Source organism: Salvelinus namaycush, chromosome 4, assembly GCF_016432855.1.
Source record: "Salvelinus namaycush isolate Seneca chromosome 4, SaNama_1.0, whole genome shotgun sequence".
Lineage (NCBI taxonomy): Eukaryota > Metazoa > Chordata > Actinopteri > Salmoniformes > Salmonidae > Salvelinus > Salvelinus namaycush.
In genome coordinates, this window is record NC_052310.1 from 81,209,453 (window position 1) to 81,229,145 (window position 19,693).

At 41.7% G+C, this 19,693-nt stretch overlaps 1 protein-coding gene across 2 annotated transcripts in view; it reads right to left on the reverse strand.

The window, feature by feature from the left end:
• Positions 1-19,693, reverse strand: part of LOC120046850 (proteasome activator complex subunit 4B-like) — a 106,864-nt gene that overhangs the window by 82,184 nt on the left and 4,987 nt on the right. For both annotated transcript variants that reach the window (XM_038992407.1, XM_038992406.1), the window contains exons 2-5: positions 8,904-9,044; positions 8,323-8,439; positions 4,206-4,250; positions 1,178-1,327 (exon numbers count right to left, since the gene is read on the reverse strand). In XM_038992407.1, coding sequence (XP_038848335.1) covers positions 1,178-1,327; positions 4,206-4,250; positions 8,323-8,439; positions 8,904-9,044 — 453 coding nt within the window. The remainder of the gene's footprint in view (positions 1-1,177; positions 1,328-4,205; positions 4,251-8,322; positions 8,440-8,903; positions 9,045-19,693) is intronic.

The window sequence follows — 19,693 nt, forward strand, 5'->3', positions numbered from 1 at the left end:
AATCTCATAGCTGAAGCATACTGCACACACACAATCTCATAGCTGAAGCATAGTGCACACACACAATCTCATAGCTGAAGCATACTGCACACACACAATCTCATAGCTGAAGCATAGTGCACACACACACACACCTCATAGCAGAAGCATACTGCAAACACACACACATCTCATAGCTGAAGCATACTGCACACACACAATCTCATAGCTGAAGCATACTGCACACACACAATCTCATAGCTGAAGCATACTGCACACACACATCTCATAGCTGAAGCATACTGCACACACACACACACACACACAAACCTCATAGCTGAAGCATACTGCACACACACACATCTCATAGCTGAAGCATACTGCACACACACACACACACACACACACACACACACACACACACACACACACACACACACACCATAGCTGAAGCATACTGCGCACACACACATCTCATAGCTGAAGCATACTGCGCACACACACACATCTCATAGCTGAAGCATAATGCACGCACACACACACACATCTCATAGCTGAAGCATACTGCACACACAACACATCTCATAGCTGAAGCATACTGCACACACTTCATAGCTCATAGCTGAAGCATACTGCACACACACACACCTCATAGCTGAAGCATACTGCACACACACACACACACACATACCTCATCGCTGAAGCATACTGCACACACACACCTCATAGCTGAAGCATACTGCACACACATCTCATAGCTGAAGCATACTGCACACACAACACATCTCATAGCTGAAGCATACTGCACACACAACACATCTCATAGCTGAAGCATACTGCACACACAACACATCTCATAGCTGAAGCATACTGCACACACAACACATCTCATAGCTGAAGCATACTGCACACACATTTCATAGCTGAAGCATACTGCACACACACAATACATCTCAATTGTGGCATTTACACAGTGTTCATATTTGTTTTTTTTATTAAAGAATAAAATTGAAATGTTCATTTAAATCCAAGTTTTGGGAAGTCGTAAGGTTGAAATATTTCAGAAACGTTCCTGTAATCAGAAGGGAATAAGCTGGAAGGGAATCCCTCAACTGGGATTTCTGAAAAACCTGTGCACTTTGGGAGTTTCTGTAACTATGCAACCCTATGGGGAGGTGGCAGAGGTGTGTGTTCTCACTTGAAGCCCTTGTGGTGCAGCTTTGGGGGTAGGGTGGTGGGGAGGAAGAGCTCTAAGTATCCTATTGCTCTCTGCATGGTCACGTCAAATGGACAGAGCAGTGGACGCCACTCCTCCAACATCTCCTGGGTGGCCGACTCCGGAAAATACCTGAAGAATAAAATAAAATATCACAAAGGCCTGTATTTATAGTGCCATCATAAAGGCCTGTATTTATAGTGCCATCATAAAGGCCTGTATTTATAGTGCCATCATAAAGGCCTGTAGTTTGGTGTGGTGTATATCAGCCATAACGCTACATGCATCTAAAATGAGCATAATAAAGTTGTTTAACCCCTTGCCAAGGACAAACAATGTGTGATGTGCATATGGCAGTCATCATACAAATCATGTATGTACTATTTTATAAATAATTGACGCCAAAGCATCCTACTCCTAGACATGCAAAGAGCAATGCTGCACGTAGGCCTTGACCATGGCCACAAACCATTGGTTGGCAGACAAATAGATGAATTACATTAGAATTTCTATTTTCGCAGCTATGGCAATGGAATCAAATAAAATGTGTATATGAAACAATGGCAGTTAAGCTGGCGTTTGCTGATATAAAACAGCATCAGTATAGCTAATGTAATCAGATAGTGAGCAGGTTTGTGTGAACACAACAGCATCAGCACTTGGACCGCAGAAGAGCAGTTTTGCATGGCTTCAACGGAGCTATAGACCAACAACTGTAGTTCTTTCTACCTACACAATCCAATTCAATTGAATGGCCGGAAAACCCCAAATAACAATATGTACTACTATTCAATTCCCTTCTCATGTCCTTCCCATCGCTTTGCAGTTGCAATTGATCTTCATTAAACTCCTTAACAGGCCTTGCATTAGGCCACTCTGCTGCTGAGTGCTCCTGGCCCCAAAGGGCGCTCTCTCTCTCCTCTACCTCTCTCTCGGTCCCTACTTTACTGCTGCTGAGTGCTCCTGGCCCCAAAGGTCTCTTCCTCTCCTCTACCTCTCTCTCGGTCCCTACTTCACTGCTGCTGAGTACTCCTGGCCCCAAAGGTCTCTTCCTCTCCTCTACCTCTCTCTCGGTCCCTACTTCACTGCTGCTGAGTACTCCTGGCCCCAAAGGGCTCCCTCTCTCTCCTCCACCCCTCTCTCAATCCCTACTTCTCTGCTCACAGTAACAGGAAACTCTACCAGGCCAGAATTAGATCGGATAATAGGATTAAGTCTCAGTCGCTACAGAAGCAAGTAACTCAGGGACTCAACTGAGTGACTAAGCGTCTTGACACTTGCACGCGCGCACACACACAAACCTCTGGCACCCTGCCTGTGAGCGGTTACAATAGTCCCTGTGCACAAGGAATCGAAGGTAACCTGCCTAAATGACTACCGCCCGGTAGCACTCACGTCTGTAGCCATGAAGTGTTTTGAAAGGCTGGTCATGGCTCACATCAACAGCATCATCCCAGATACCCTAGACCCACTCCAAATTGCATACCGCCCCAACAGATCCACAGATGACGCAGTCTCAATTGCACTCCACACTGCCCTTTCCCACCTGGACAAAAGGAACACCTATGTGAGAATGCTGTTCATCGACTACAGCTCAGCATTCAACACCATAGTGTCCACAAAGCTCATCACTAAGCTAAGGACTCTGGGACTAAACACCTCCCTCCGCAACTGGATCCTGTAATTCCTGATGGGCCGCCCCCAGGTGGTAAAGGTAGGCAACAACACGTCTGCCATGCTGATCCTCAACACTGGGGCCACTCAGGGGTGCGTGCTTAGTCCCCTCCTGTACTCCCTGTTCACCCACGACTGCGACTCCAACACCATCATTAAGTTTGCTGGCGACACAACAGTGGTATGCCTGATCACCAACAATGATGAGACAGCCTATAGAGAGGAGGTCAGAGACATGTCAGTGTGGTGCCAGGACAACCACCTCTCCCTCAATGTGAGCAAGACAAAGAAGATGATCGTGGACTACAGGAAAAGGCGGGCCTAACAGGCCCTCATTAACATCAATGGGGCTGTAGTGGAGCGGGTCGAGAGTTTCAAGTTCCTTGGTGTACACATCACCAACGAACTATCATGGTCCAAACAAACCAAGACAGTTGTGAAGAGGACACGACAACACCTTCTCCCCCCCAGGAGACAGAAAAGACTTGGCATGGGTCCCCAGATCCTGAAAAAGTCCTACAGCTCCACCATCGAGAGCATTCTGACCAGTTGCATCACCGCCTGGTAAGGCAACTGCTAGCATCCAACTGTAAGGCGCTAGAGGGTAGTGTGTATGGCTCAGTACATCACTGGGGCCAAGCTTCCTGCCATCCAGGACCTATATACTAGGCGGTGTCAGAGGAACCCCCCCCCCCCCCCCCCCCAAAATTGTCAAAAATCCCAGTCATCATCCAAGTCATAGACTGTTCTCTCTGCTACCGCACGGCAAGCGGTACCGGAGCACCATGTCTAGGACCAAAAGGCTCCTTAATAGCTCCCTGCCGGCCAAACCCTCCACTAATCTGGACGACGCTGGGCCAATGGTGCACCGCCCAATGGGTCTCCCGGTCGCGGCCGGCTGTGACAGAGCCTGGACTCGAACCCAGAATCTCTAGTGGCACAGCTAGCACTGCGATGTAGTGCCTTAGACCACATGGGAGTTCTAGCTAGCATGACCTTGACAAATTGTCAGTCAGTAGACCTAGGCTAAGTCCCAAAAGGAGGTTTCTTCCTGACAGTTCAGTTTCACAGAATGTCTCTTGTTTAATCCATAATAGTCCCTTGCCTTGGTGTGCATCTCTACTCCAGGTCTATCATTAAATGGCAGGAGTTCTGAAGTAAGAACAGATGGATAACAGGCCAAGTTGTAATGATACAATAACTCTTCAGATGATATGCCTGTGTAAGTGTTCACCAAAAGTGTCCCAAGAGTAAACGCAACCATGAGCTCAGCAACTGAATTCTTTAAAAAGACATACAGTATATTTCATATAGGGGTTTAAAAATATATACTTACGGTCTGCAGCTTTTCACAAGTGTTTTCAGAACGTTTTCCACCGAGCTGGGGGGGAAAGAGAAAAGACAAGAGAGAAGAGGAACGAGAGAGAGAGAGAGAGAGGTGTTGACACATCAGAACAGACAGAGGTGGCTGTTAATGAAACAACGAGCACACTGAACACACCAATGCAATTATGATGAGGCTGACTGACTGCATGCAGGTACAGCCAAATCACTCACATTGAAATTCCACGTTTAGTACATGCTCATCAAAAGCGGTGCCTGAAATGTAATGAGAAAGGCGCTGGCTTGGGTACTCACTTGAGCTGTGGTGCTCATTTTAAGTTACAGCAGTGTTCATATTTTAGAGCAAGTACTCTGAAAGAGGGGTCTGTAATCAAGCAGTAGAGAGACAAGTGTCTGGAGCAGCTCAACTCAAGCACTGATCAAAAGTAAGGGATGTGAGGACCATGTGTGTACATAGAAACAGCAAGGAAATTAGGGACACACAAACTGGCATAGCGTAACAAAAGGACTACATAAACATAAACAAAACTAAAGTCAATGACTACAACAATGTGACTATTCCAGGGCCGTTCAACTTCTGTCCTGGATGGCCCTGGGCCAGCAGTGTAACTGAGGAACATGAATGGTAAATCATTTAACAGATGTACTCTGTTCATTCAGAATCATCAGAATGGGGCTTTTTATTGGGCTTAGGGAATTGTCTTGGAGAGAAAATGACTGGGACTGAGGCTTTATGTAAATAGGAGGTCTAGCCGTTAATACTTGTAATGAACGCTGATCTTGACAGTAGAGAGAGTTGACCTTAAATGGAGGGTGCCTATTGTTTTAGGCTTTTTAAATCACCTAGCCTGACTAAAATCACCTAGCCTGACTAAACAAATCTGGGTTGTACTCAGGGCATGCAAAGAAAAAAACAGAAATTAATGTTTCTTATTGGACAACTTCAAGTATTCCCTCCCATTCAGTCCATTTTCTTCCGTTTGCTGCCTAAATAATACAACCAACACCAGGCTACACTGTAGTATTGCTGACTGCTGTTACAGGCTTTGGTTTGGTAACGGTTGGGCCTATTTCTGAACGTTACCATCATTATGAACAACTTGAAAAGGTTGGTCACTCAAACACCCTCAATCCCCCTGCCTTCCCGCCAATCACACACCCTGAGCTCAAACAGCCTCCTGCCTTCCCGCCAATCACACACCCTGAGCTCAAACAGCCTCCTGCCTTCCCGCCAATCACACACCCTGAGCTCAAACAGCCTCCTGCCTTCCCGCCAATCACACACCCTGAGCTCAAACAGCCTCCTGCCTTCCCGCCAATCACACACCCTGAGCTCAAACAGCCTCCTGCCTTCCCGCCAATCACACACCCTGAGCTCAAACAGCCTCCTGCCTTCCCGCCAATCACACACCCTGAGCTCAAACAGCCTCCTGCCTTCCCGTCACTCACACACCCTGAGCTCAAACACCCTCAAACCTCCTACCATCAATCACACACCCTGAGCTCAAACACCCTGCCTTTCCACCACTCACACACCCTGAGCTCAAACACCCTCAAACCTCCTACCATCACTCACACATCCTGAGCTCAAACACCCTGCCTTTCCGCCACTCACACACCCTGAGCTCAAACACCCTCAAACCTCCTACCATCACTCACACACCCTGAGCTCAAACACCCTGCCTTTCCACCACTCACACACCCTGAGCTCAAACACCCTGCCTTTCCACCACTCACACACCCTGAGCTCAAACACCCTGCCTTTCCACCACTCACACACCCTGAGCTCAAACACCCTGCCTTTCCACCACTCACACACCCTGAGCTCAAACACCCTGCCTTTCCACCACTCACACACCGATCTCAGTCATGCGTTGTAACTGCCTCGTCTATCCCATTCAACCACGCGCTAAACTCAAACTTATTCAAGTCTCTTTCAAATCAACCGTACTGCATTGCTTTAATTTAATAGACTAATGGGAACTATACAGATGAGCGACTTCTGCCAAGGGCTCCTGGCTTTGCATCTCAGGGCTTGAATGAGTTGGGGTGCGTCCCAATAGCCTAATCTCTTTTTTCTCCAGAAATGTGCACTTGTTCACAAATGTTTATAAATGTTTACAGAGTAGGGAAAGAGTGCACACCTCAGGAGGAAGGAGAGATTTTTGGGACCCAACTATAGTTCTCTTATAGGTCTACTTCCCACCGAACGACCACACTGACAATCCCCAAACTCATGCTCTGAATTACAAATCCAAAGTAGCATGACCAGAACACCAACGGCTCCAACACTCAACCCTGGGGAACCCCAAACCCAATGACCTTTAGAATACGTGGGTGAAATATGTGCTAATCACCCCCATCTTATACCAGTATACCAGGGGGGAACATGATACAAGAGCTTCAAACTACCCTTACCATGACTCTCACTCACAGATATGGGACAACAGTTGTGGCACAAAAGAGCACAGATCAGTGCAAAGAAACACGGTAAAAATGTATTATTTGGTAGGGTGATTTAGGCCAAATTTGAAACTTTTCTTTAACAATGTGCATTATAAGGAAGCATTTTCTTTGTTGTTGCACAAATCTGTGCTCTTTAGCACCACGAAAAAGTTGTCCATCATGGCCGTTTAGAAACAGGTGACTTCAGAATGTGCTAGGCTACTCTAGGCTGCTGCAAAACCTCCAGTGCTGACAAAGCGGGTCAAACCACCAAATCATATGGGACTTGACAAAGAATGGGTATGGGGGATATAGAGTCCAGTTAGATGCAGTGCGACAGGCTCCAATATGAGTGAAATGTTAACATTGCTTTTGGTTTTAGGTTGATTTGTAGTTGATTTTATGTCAAACCAGCTGCGTGGGGGTGTCCAGTGTGCTTTTTGGTTTTAGGTTCATTTGTAGTTGATTTGATGTCAAACCAGCTGCGTGGGGGTGTCCAGTGTGCTTTTTGGTTTTCAACATGCAACATAGACAAATAAAAACCAAAGAGTGCCTGAATAAAAGGATGAAATACATTTTATTTTTTATCACAAAAGAGAAGCGTTGTCCTTACCACCTCTGAAACAATTTTATCATTACGTGTTTAGAGGAAGCACGAGGCCGTAGAGAACTGAATGTGAGAGGAAACAAAGGCATAAAAACAGATTCAGATTCACACTATGAAAAGCCAATCCATTTCAATATCAAATTCTAACACCTTTTTTTGTACCGCAGGGTCATTGCATATTTTCTCTTCTTTTTTTTCACTGCTCCTTTATTATTATTTTTTACAAAAGGGAGCAAGTATCAATAAACCAGGTAACTTGCTTCCCTTTGTGAGAGCCCATTGTTATGTGCTAACAAGGCTTTGATGTAACACAATGTTTCCATAGCACTATACAAGAGCACCTCGCACTGCTTGCTGGGAGAAAAGGGGTGGGATGGGGGTCCTCGGCTATATGCAACCTGGGGGTGTGATGGTACAGATTTGACAACTTTCAGAAATGAACCTACAAAAATGGGCAGGGATAACAATCTTCGCATGTAAAGGCATCAGCATACTTCCCAGCCAAAACAGTCTGGAAGAGTTTGTGCATATATTATCATAACATTGTGACATTTTTGTTAGTTTTGGACTTCGATAAGTTGTTTTTTCAAGCGAATGTCTTAAGGGAGTCCGCGAGCTACTCGTTTGGGTCGCCCAGCCAGGATTCGGCTAGCAGCCAGCCAAACTGAAGCATGCTGACGCCTTATGAAAGGATGCATCAAGGATGGAGGCAAAGGGAAACTGAATGAACTGTGTGTTGAACTGTATTAGTCAGAACCGTGGCAGTAGGCAGTATCAACAAATCTCCAATGGATTAACTGACAGAAAGCCAGCTACATTTCACAATAAATTAATTTATACCACCACTAGAGATTAAGAAGTGAGCTCCGTAACAAACACAAAGGTAGAAGCGGGGCACCCACCACCTTCCTGCTTATAGAGGGAGGGCTCAAAATGAGAAGAACCTATATTGGTTGGGTTGGTTTCAATGTGTCAATATGTGGAGTTCTAAAAAAAAAATTTTTTTTTGAAGACAGCATGTTTTTAACCATTCTGGTAAAAGAGAAGAGGGTCATACTTGGGGAACCAGTTGAGGCCCAGGTGTTCTGTCTTTGAGTAGAGGATCCTGTCTTGCAGCTCGTACAGTGGTCTCCAAGGCAACTCCAGGTCCTCACGCGACAGCAACTCTGTTTTCCTGTTAGAAATAGAGTAGGTGGGGTTAAAATATGTTAAAGACTTAATTGAAACCATCATGTCACCCTTGCCTCAAAAAGCTTCACACAAGTATGTGGTCAGAGGGTTCAATTTATGGAGATTATTTCAACTCTGAAACATGAGTGACACTCGAGCTTCTCACACAATTAGGAGGAAAACAATAGACCCGCAAGAAGTACATGATCAAAGGCTGATTAGAGTGACATTATGTGATATTGATTGATGAGGTGGACGAAGCATTGCATCATACTGGTCTCAAGATTGTTGATGTGTGTGTGTGTGTGTGTGTGTGTGTGTGTGTGTGTGTGTGTGTGTGTGTGTGTGTGTGTGTGTGTGTGTGTGTGTGTTTCTCAGCTTTCATGCTGATCTCCAGCTTGTCAATATGAGTGTGTTTGAATGCGTGACTGTATACATACGGACCATATGTGTAACCCATGGTCTTACTTGAGGAGGTTGATGAGTAGCCGGGCTAGGCCTTGCATCATACTGATCTCCAGCTTGTCGATGGTGATCAGCTCATACAGCAGCTTGATGAACAGCACATGGTCCTCCTTGCTGAACTTCCTGCCGTACAGCCGTATGTACCTACAAGAAAATAATCTTTAGGGTACAGCCACAGAGATGCATGAACACAAATCAGACGGGCCTCAACATTAACGCTTGTCCAGGACAAGTTAAAAAAATAATTAAAAAAGAACGTTTCACAAGAATAGAGTTAAGCTGCCCGAATGGAAATATATATATATACAGTGGGGAGAACAAGTATTTGATACACTGCCGATTTTGCAGGTTTTCCTACTTACAAAGCATGTAGAGGTCTGTAATTTTTATCATAGGTACACTTCAACTGTGAGAGACGGAATCTAAAACAAAAATCCAGAAAATCACATTGTATGATTTTTAAGTAATTAATTTGCATTTTATTGCATGACATAAGTATTTGATCACCTACCAACCAGTAAGAATTGTATCAAATACTTGCTCTCCCCACTGTATATTCTGGTAATCCGACCAATTGAACATATGCGGTGGTACTTAATGTATATTATGTCAGTTCGGTTGTCATCTGGCACATTCTAATCAATGATAGAATGACAAACTCTACAGTGGAATGTCTACACATCAGAGTTATCGGATTCACATGGAATTGTTGTTCAATTGAAATGTTTGAATATGAAATTATTCGTGATGGGATGAAATGTGATTTTAGCTTCTAAAATGTGGGAATTGGGTTTTCATGAGTGACTTAGGCCCGGCTCAGTGGTCCACCCATGTGAAGAGACATAGGCTGTAAACTATGAAACACACCCCTTTTCTCCCTCCACTATATAAGCCCTTGACGAAAATTTAACCTCCTGTTCCGAGGATGTGAGGACGACGGTCCGATGTCAGAATGGTTCAGATAATAACTACAGAACGAAGCCAACATCAGCGTGAGCTTTGGTTGCGAATGGTATGAACTTTGAACTCTTATTCACTATAGAAGTGATACCTCCTAGACGTTGAGTTAGCAACAGCAGCTGCAAACGTAAATTAGGATAGGACAGACAGAGTATCCCGTCTACCACACAACGACGTTACTACAAAGTATGCAATTGACCAGCAGAGACATTCTTCAAAGGACAAAGGACTCGGTTGGGCAATAAGGCCTTCCACCTACCACCAACCTACTGAAGCGCAGCTCAGCGTAAATATTTATTGCGTTTTCCTTTTCCAAATGGGCGGTAATTTAGAATGCCTAAGATACTGCATTTACGATAGCATGGCTTCTTTCTTTGTTCCTCAAGTCTTCCCGCTCTTTCACTCAAACCCAGCACCCTTTTCTTTTGTGTAACCAGCTGTCATATCTGTTCCGCCCACTAGGGACGTTTTCCTTTATGACATAATTTGTCATCAAGGTATGATTCATTCTGTGTATATGTAATTCTGTGTGATTAGTTAGGTATTTAGTAAATAAATAATTAAACTCAATTTTGTATTGCTGATTCAACTTGTTAGCCAGGATTCCTGAAGATAACCAAGAATTTACAACTTTCAGATGAGACTGAAATAAGGTGACGATTAATATTGACTGCTATTGATGTAAAATATTACTAGGTCTTTAAGAGTTTATTCGGAAGATAACAGCTCTATAAATATTATTTTGTGGTGCCCCGACTTTCTAGTTAATTACATTTACATGATTAGCTCAATCAGGTAATAGTTATTACGGAGAAAGGATTTTATATAATAGCATGTCATATCACTTAATCCGGCATAGCCAAAGACACGACAGCTGTTAGGGTCTTAACGACCGTTCGACAGGTGCATGTTCATTAATTGTTTATGGTTCACTGAACAAGCATGGGAAATAGGGTTTAAAGCTTTTACAATTAAGATCTGTGAAGTTATTTGGATTTTTACGAATTAACTTTGAAAGACAGGGACCTGAAAAAGGGACGTTTCTTTTTTTGCTGAGTTTATATATGTAATAATGACAATTACAACAATACTGAATGAACAATGAACACTATGATTTTAACTTAACACATCAATAAAATCAATTTAGTCTCATAAATAATGAAACATGTTCAATTTGATTTAAATACTGCAAAAACAAAGTGTTGGAGAAGAAAGTAAAAGTGCAATATGTGCCATGTAAAAAAGCTAACGTTTAAGTTCCTTGCTCAGAACATGAGGACATATGAAAGCTGGTGGTTCCTTTTAACATGAGTCTTCAATATTCCCAGGTAAGAAGTTTTATGTTGTAGTTATTATAGGAATTATAGGACTATTTCTCTCTATACCATTTGTATTTCATATACCTTTGAAAATGTTTGTCAACTAATTTGACAGGGCTTGAATAATTTTGAAAATAATAAAATGGGCAAATGTTGCACCATCCATGTGTGTAAAGCTCTTAGAGATTACCCAGAAAGAATCACAGCTGTAAATCGCAGCCAAAGGTGATTCTAACTAGGGATGCACGATATATCGGTGAACATATTGTAATCGGACGATAGATGAAAATGACAAATCGGTATCGGCCTGATGTCTAGTTTAACTCTTATATGCAAAACCGATGTCAAAGCTGATGTGCATACCTATATATCGTAGGTACATGATGTATTGACGCCACGTAAAATTTTGCACAGGTGCAACACAGCATTCTAGCACACAATGTCTGCTGTGTGGATCGAGCAGTCAACAAGTCGAGCAGTCAACAAGTCGAGCAGTCATTTGAAAGAGTAAGAATTTCAGCAAGACAACTCAAAAGGCGATTTCATTAAACGCCAAGATAATGGCACATGGGTTAAATTTGTTTTTAAAACTATCAATGTATTGGTTGATTTGGATGGAGTTTTTATACATATTTAGGCCAGTGTGTCCATGACGTTTGAAATATTGCCCTTGACAATCAACCCTTCTCTGCCGTGGGCGATGTTGGCTTTCACCGACCGGTAAGGCAACGTGTACCAGTGCTCGACCATAGTTACACAGTAATAGCGTCACTGGTATTAGCTTCATGACATACTATGGAACGCCGTTTGGGTCTTTGCGTGTCAAAAAAGATACGTCAAATAACACTATTTGACGCGTTAAAAAAGCTTTTTATTTGACACTTCAAAATAACACAGTTCTATTATAGAATATTGCGTGTTCTGAAATTGCAAGTGCAAGCCAAGTGCCACCACTATCAGTAGCAGTCAAAGCTGTACAACAAAAAAAGTCTGCAAACAAGCAAACACCGGCCACGAACGACGTGTTTACAATACCGCGTTGGTAATAAATCATTACTTGGTCGACTGCAACTTCAGGGGTACCTAGCTATCACCAATACAACCAGCCTGAAAACAATGACCAGTAGAAACTGCAGTCATTTTCATTATTCTTAGCAATGATTTAGGAATCCTTGTGAGTAAGTATTAGCTAGGTAGCCACTTGTAGTTCACCTATTGAAATTGAACTTCAGTTCATGAAAATAAATAGCTAGCCATCTACTTAATCCTGTTGCCCAAAGCTAATGTTATAAGCAGCCAGCTAGCTTCATCTGGCTAGTGAGGCTCGACCGGACCGGGTTATGTGTTGTGAAGCTAGCCACAATAAGGATTAGGCACAATAGTGGAATTTGTGGTTTGCCTTCAAAATAAAAGTACCTCAAAGTGACGCATATGGTTACACATTGGTGGAATCATGCCAAATATAGACTAGATAAAGTTAAACAAGGTTGGAATGTGAAGCAATGAAATATCAGTCTACTTGTTGACACCCACAGAACACAACTGTGTTGACACCCACAGAACACAAGAGTTTAAGCAAATATTAGCGTTGTAGCTCTTATCGCAGGACTGTGACTGTGTGAAATCACCTCCCCAGTCAGCCTATTGTGTGTACTGACATTCATGTTGCACCGTACAGCTTTACCTAAGGATTGGGGATCAATAAAATGGGGTAAGATATTTTTTCCCAATGTCATCCTCAGAGTTATTAGACTCCAAAGCATCCACGCAGTATTGTTTTTTCTCTGGAATAGTGTTCAATACACATAGCTTGACAATAAATGTGGCTCAATTCACAGTTGTTTCAGAGTTCCACAATAATAGCTATGACACTAATGTTTTTTGGGTGTCACTGAGTAGACTGATACCCCATGTCATTGATCCACAATCCCGAGGTAAGGCTGTACAGTGAAATAAGTACAACCCCAATACAATTCTAAAGTATAATACATCCAGTGTGATTTCAACAGATTTTTGTCAAATTAACAAAATATTTATATAAACAACATTCCAACCTCATTTAGCATGATCTATTTAATTATGGCATAATTCTACTATTTTTATTAATTTGCTTCACTGTCAATGACATACTTTTATTTTGAAGGCTAACCGCAAAGTCCACTATTGTGGCAAGCTTCACATAGATGGGTCTGACCACCAAGAATCAAATAAGGACTGTTTTATAAATTAGGGTTATTTTATATGACACCTAGCTATATAGTTAGCTAGCTAACTAAAAGCTACTGAAACAGATTGTCATTTGCATCCATGAGCTAGCTAGCTTTTTTTTTGACCAGCACTGTAGGTGCGCGAGACAACTTTACCAGCATCATAGCAGACGTAGATGAATCGTTGTGACATATGAAATACGAGTGATAGTGTAATCAATGTGTAATAGCTACATAAAAACTTCATGAACACGTTAAATTATTATGTGATGTGCAGTCCTATTCAGGTCCTGTTTGGTCAACAAGCTTATCTGACACATCAAATAGTGTTATTTTACACGCAAAGATCCAAATGGCGTTCTATAGTATGAGCAATCCTGGTTGAGAATGAAACAACTGAACAACGAAACAGCACAGCAAGTAAGTGAAAGAAATAGGTTTTGTTATGTTTATGTTATGTTATGTTGGCATTTACATGCGTAAATGCCAACAAAATAACTTTTTGGTCAGTGTGGTGTGTGTGTAACCTTTATTTAACTAGCAAGTCAGTTAAGAACAAATTCTTATTTACAATGACGGCCCGGACAACGCTGGGCCAATTGTGCGCTGGGCCATTATGGGACTCCCAACCACGGCCGGATGTGATACAGCCTGGATTCGAACCAGGGACTGTAGTGTCGCCTCTTGCACTGAGATACAGTGCCTTAGACCTCTGTGTCCATGTGTGTGTGTGTGTGTTAACTATTTAACTGTAGTAGAATGCTTAAAAGGCCGCTAAAATGTTTAATAATATCGGTATCGTTTTTTTGGGCAAGGAAAATAATCGTATATCGGGCAAAAATGTAATATCAGCGTATCACTACCTTTAGGTGTTTGTTATTCAAGGAAAGAAACTCAGACGCAGCTTGTAAAGTAGCTCCATAACTTTTAATAAACCCAATCGCTACTTTTTTTTTTTCTTCTTCATTGAATAACATTCACACATTTCTGATACATCTGCTGGGAATTCTCCACCCTCTGCAATAGACCATTCCAATGTGCCTAATAGGCATGGGTGGTATACTGTACACACACACACCATATACCGGGGTATTTGCAAATAGCCACAGGATTGATTTTCCAATACCTTCAAAACTATTTCGATTTTTTTTCAAATAAATGTGAATATTTGTAGATACTTAAGTAATACCTGTAGGCAACTTGTGCAACACGTTAGGAGATAAAGCAGATTGCGTTCATTTCACCGGTCACTTTTTCCATTATGAAGCTTACGGTAGTCCCCAGTAAATTGGTGTTATTTTACAAGCACACAACTACACGAGACCGGGGCCTTGAGTCACTCACTGTTGTGCAGCACACACCAGGTGATCTAGTTATAGTATGGAATTCACAGTGAAATGTTTGCCAGCAAGATATTAAGCTATAATATAATATTAAGCAACCATTAAGTTAACTGTATAATATGTTCTAAATGCTCCGAGTTTTGTATTTGGTTTGCATATGTAGTGTTTAGTGTAGAGGTCAACCGATTATGATTTTTCAATGCCGATACCGATACCGATTATTGGAGGACAAAAAAAGCCGATACCGATTAATCGGCCGATTTATAAAAAATAAAAAAAAGTATATATATATCATACACACACACACATTTTTGTAATAATGACAATTGCAACAATACTGAATGAACAATGAACACTTTTATTTTAACTTAATATAATACATAAATACACACACACAGCTCTGAAGTGACAATGATACTGAAGAGTCTGCTTAGGAGACAAATACTCTCAACTGTTTGAATAAAAATAGAGTTTAAGTTACCTGTGATGAATGTTGAAAACAATAACCTTAATTTCTATATGTAGGAAATCCTATTTTAATAATGGGCATGGTAAGAATTGACAACCAAAATGCGAGTCATAATTCCCATGACACCTAGCAAAATCTGAAAAGCGGTTCCTTCATTTATTGCATAGGATATTTTTAGATTCACTTAAAATAAGGTCTGTGTTTCGTGTAGGCTTACATCACCGTGCCAATTTTATAACTGTGTAGATATCCATAGGACAAGGTAACTCTGATCAATATTGGCTAAATATAAGCGAAGATAAAAAAAAATTGTAGAGTGGATTTATGAAAATATGTTGACAAACGTTACCTTATCCTAGTGAGATTTACACGTGTATCAAAACGTCAAGGCGGTTTAAGCCTGCACAAAACACAGACCTTATTTGAAGTAGATCAAGACATTCTCTATGGAAGACATGAACGGTAAAATAACGAAGGAACCCCTTTCAAATTCAGCCGCAAGTTATTACAGGAATTATAACGCGTCGACTATTTCTCTCTAAACCATATACCTTTGACTAATCCGGAAACTATCACCTCGAAAACAAAACGTTTATTCCGTTCCGTATTTTATCTAACGGGTGGCATCCATGAGTCTAAATATTCCTGTTACATTGCACAACCTTCAATGTTGTCATAATTACGTAAAATTCTGGCAAATTAGTTCGCAAAGAGCCAGGCGGCCCAAACTGTTGCATATACCCTGACTCTGCATGCAATGAACGCAAGAGAAATGACACAATTTCACCTGGTTAATATTGCCTGCTAACCTGGATTTCTATTAGCTAAATATGCAGGTTTAAAAATATATAATTGTGTATTGATTTTAAGAAAGGCATTGATGTTTATGGTTAAGTACACATTGGAGCAATGACAGTCATTGATTGATTGTTTTTTATAAGATAAGTTTAATGCTAGCTAGCAACTTACCTTAGCTTACTGCATTTGCCAACAGGTAGGCTCCTCGTGGAGTGCAATGTAATCAGGTGTTAGAGCATTGGACTAGTTAACTGTAAGGTTGCAAGATTGGATCCCCCGAGCTGACAAGGTTAAAAATCTGTCGTTGTGCCCCTTAACGAGGCAGAACGTTCCTAGGCCGCCATTGAAAATAAGAATGTGTTCTTAACTGACTTGCCTAGTTAAATAAAGATTAAATAAAGGTGTATAATAAAAAATAAAATTTTAAAATTTTAAAAAACGGCAAATCTGCGCCCAAAAATACCGATTTCCGATTGTTATGAAAACTTGAAATCGGCCATTCCGATTAATCGGCCATTCCGATTAATCGGTCGACCTCTAGTTTAGTGTCATGCAAAAAGTGACCAATAAAAGAACCCCCTCCTGGATCAAAAGCCTTGCTGTCTAATATTTATTTTGCAGCAAACGGTGAGTAGCATTTTTTTTTGTTACTTGCATAACTGAGCTGGGATGGCTGTCCTGCAAATATTTCAGACTGCAGAAAAAGTTTGCAGTGCACGAATTAGCATTTAGCTAGCATTTGCTATGGGATTTTACATGTACAGTGGGGCAAAAAAGTATTTAGTCAGCCACCAATTGTGCAAGTTCTCCCACTTAAAAAGATGAAAGAGGCCTGTAATTTTCATCATAGGTACACTTCAACTATGACAGACAAAATGAGAAATAAAATCCAGAAAATCACATTGTAGGATTTTTAATGAATTTATTTGCAAATTATGGTGGAAAATAAGTATTTGGTCAATAACAAAAGTTTATCTCAATACTTTGTTATATACCCTTTGTTGGCAATGACAGAGGTCAAACGTTTTCTGTAAGTCTTCACAAGGTTTTCACACACTGTTGCTGGTATTTTGGCCCATTCCTCCATGCAGATCTCCTCTAGAGCAGTGATGTTTTGGGGCTGTTGCTGGGCAACACGGACTTTCAACTCCCTCCAAAGATTTTCTATGGGGTTGAGATCTGGAGACTGGCTAGGCCACTCCAGGACCTTGAAATGCTTCTTACGAAGCCACTCCTTCGTTGCCCGGGCGGTGTGTTTGGGATCATTGTCATGCTGAAAGACCCAGCCACGTTTCATCTTCAATGCCCTTGCTGATGGTAGGCTTTGTTACTTTGGTCCCAAATCTCTGCAGGTCATTTACTAGGTCCCCCCGTGTGGTTCTGGGATTTTTGCTCACCGTTCTTGTGATCATTTTGACCCCACGGGGTGAGATCTTGCGTGGAGCCCCAGATCGAGGGAGATTATCAGTGGTCTTGTATGTCTTCCATTTCCTAATAATTGCTCCCACAGTTGATTTCTTCAAACCAAGCTGCTTACCTATTGCAGATTCAGTCTTCCCAGCCTGGTGCAGGTCTACAATTTTGTTTCTGGTGTCCTTTGACAGCTCTTTGGTCTTGGCCATAGTGGAGTTTGGAGTGTGACTGTTTGAGGTTGTGGACAGGTGTCTTTTATACTGATAACAAGTTCAAACAGGTGCCATTAATACAGGTAACGAGTGGAGGACAGAGGAGCCTCTTAAAGAAGAAGTTACAGGTCTGTGAGAGCCAGAAATCTTGCTTGTTTGTAGGTGACCAAATACTTATTTTCCACCATAATTTGCAAATAAATTCATTAAAAATCCTACAATGTGATTTTCTGGATTTTTTCTCTCTCATTTTGTCTGTCATAGTTGAAGTGTACCTATGATGAAAATTACAGGGCTCTCTCATCTTTTTAAGTGGGAGAACTTGCACAATTGGTGGCTGACTAAATACTTTTTTGCCCCACTGTACATGCTAGCATTGACAACATTTGGATTACAGAGGTTTAGTGGGGTTTGAAGAAAGCTCCCATTGTGTTCAGTGCCGGTATTAACGAATATCTTGGGATTGCAAAAGGTGATGTGTTCCTGGTTCGAGCCCAAGTAGCGGCGAGGAGAGGGATGGAAGCTATACTGTTACACTGGCAATACTAAAGTGCCTATAAGAACATCCAATAGTCAAAGGTATATGAAATACAAATCGTATAGAAATAAATAGTCCTATAATTCCTATAATAACTACAACCTAAAACTTCTTACCTGGGATTATTTAAGACTCATGTTAAAAGGAACCACCAGTTTTCATGTGTTCTCATTTTCTGAGCAAGGAACTTAAACGTTAGCTTTCTTACATGGCACATATTGCACTTTTACTTTCTTCTCCAACACTTTGTTTTTGCATTATTTAAACCAAATTAAACATGTTTCATTATTTATTTGAGGCTAAATTGATTTTATTGATGTATTATATTAAGTTAAAATAAGTGTTCATTCAGTATTGTTGTAATTGTCATTATTACAAATAAAGATTTTTTTTTTTTTTAATCGGCCGATTAATCGGTATCTGCTTTTTTTTTGGTCCTCCAATAATCGGTATCAGTATCGGCGTTGAAAAATCATAATCGGTCAACCTCTAATTTCAATGCAGCAATGTAGAAGGAAAAGCTGTGTACATTTGCAAATACTGTGCCAAATCATGTGAAGAATGCAACAAAGATGCAGAATCATCTGGCCAAGTGCATAAAGTTCCCTCAGCGATCACAACAAGCAACCTCTGACAAAAGTCCCTCTACTTCTATTCAAGGTGAAAATGATGAATCAGACACCTTATCGATAGCAACAGCTCATGGTCCTCCTGGAATCAAAAGTTTTTTGGACTCAATGGAGAAATGTAGTCAGAAATGCTGATGAATGTCTTGCTCGAGCTGTGTAGGCAACTGGTTCACGTCTGATGCTCACAGGCAATGTGTATTGGAAGAGATTTCTGAATGTTCTTCCCCCAGCATACACCCCTCCAACCAGACATGCTTTATCTACTCACTTGCTGGATGCAGAGTTCAAGTGAAGGTCAAGCAAATCATAGAGAAAGCAGACTGTATTCCAATCATCTCTGATGGGTGGTCGAATGTTCGTGGGCAAGGAATAATTAACTACATCATCTCCACCCCTCAACCAGTATTCTACAAGAGCACAGACACAAGGGACAACACACACGTCTCCATATTGCAGATGAGCTGAAGGCAGTCATCAATGACCTTAGACCACAGAAGGTATTTGCACTGGTGACAGACAATGCTGCGAACAGACAATCCTACCTCACATCACACCCATTGGCTGTACTGCTCAAGGACATCATGGCACTGAAAACAATGGATACACTCTACAAGAGAGCCAAGGAAATGGTTAGGTATGTGAAGGGTCATCAAGTTATAGCAGCAATCTACCTCACCAAGCAAAGTGAGAAGAATAAGATCCCCACATTGAAGCTGCCCAGCAACACCCGTTGGGGTGGTGGTGTCATCATGTTTGACAGTCTCCTGGAAGGGAAGGAGTCTCTCCAAGAAATGGCCATATCACAGTCTGCCGATACGGACAGCCCCATCAAGAGGATAATGTATTTTGTGAGACAGTGGTAAGCAGCCTGAAACTCCTGAAACCTATAGCAGTAGCCATTGCAC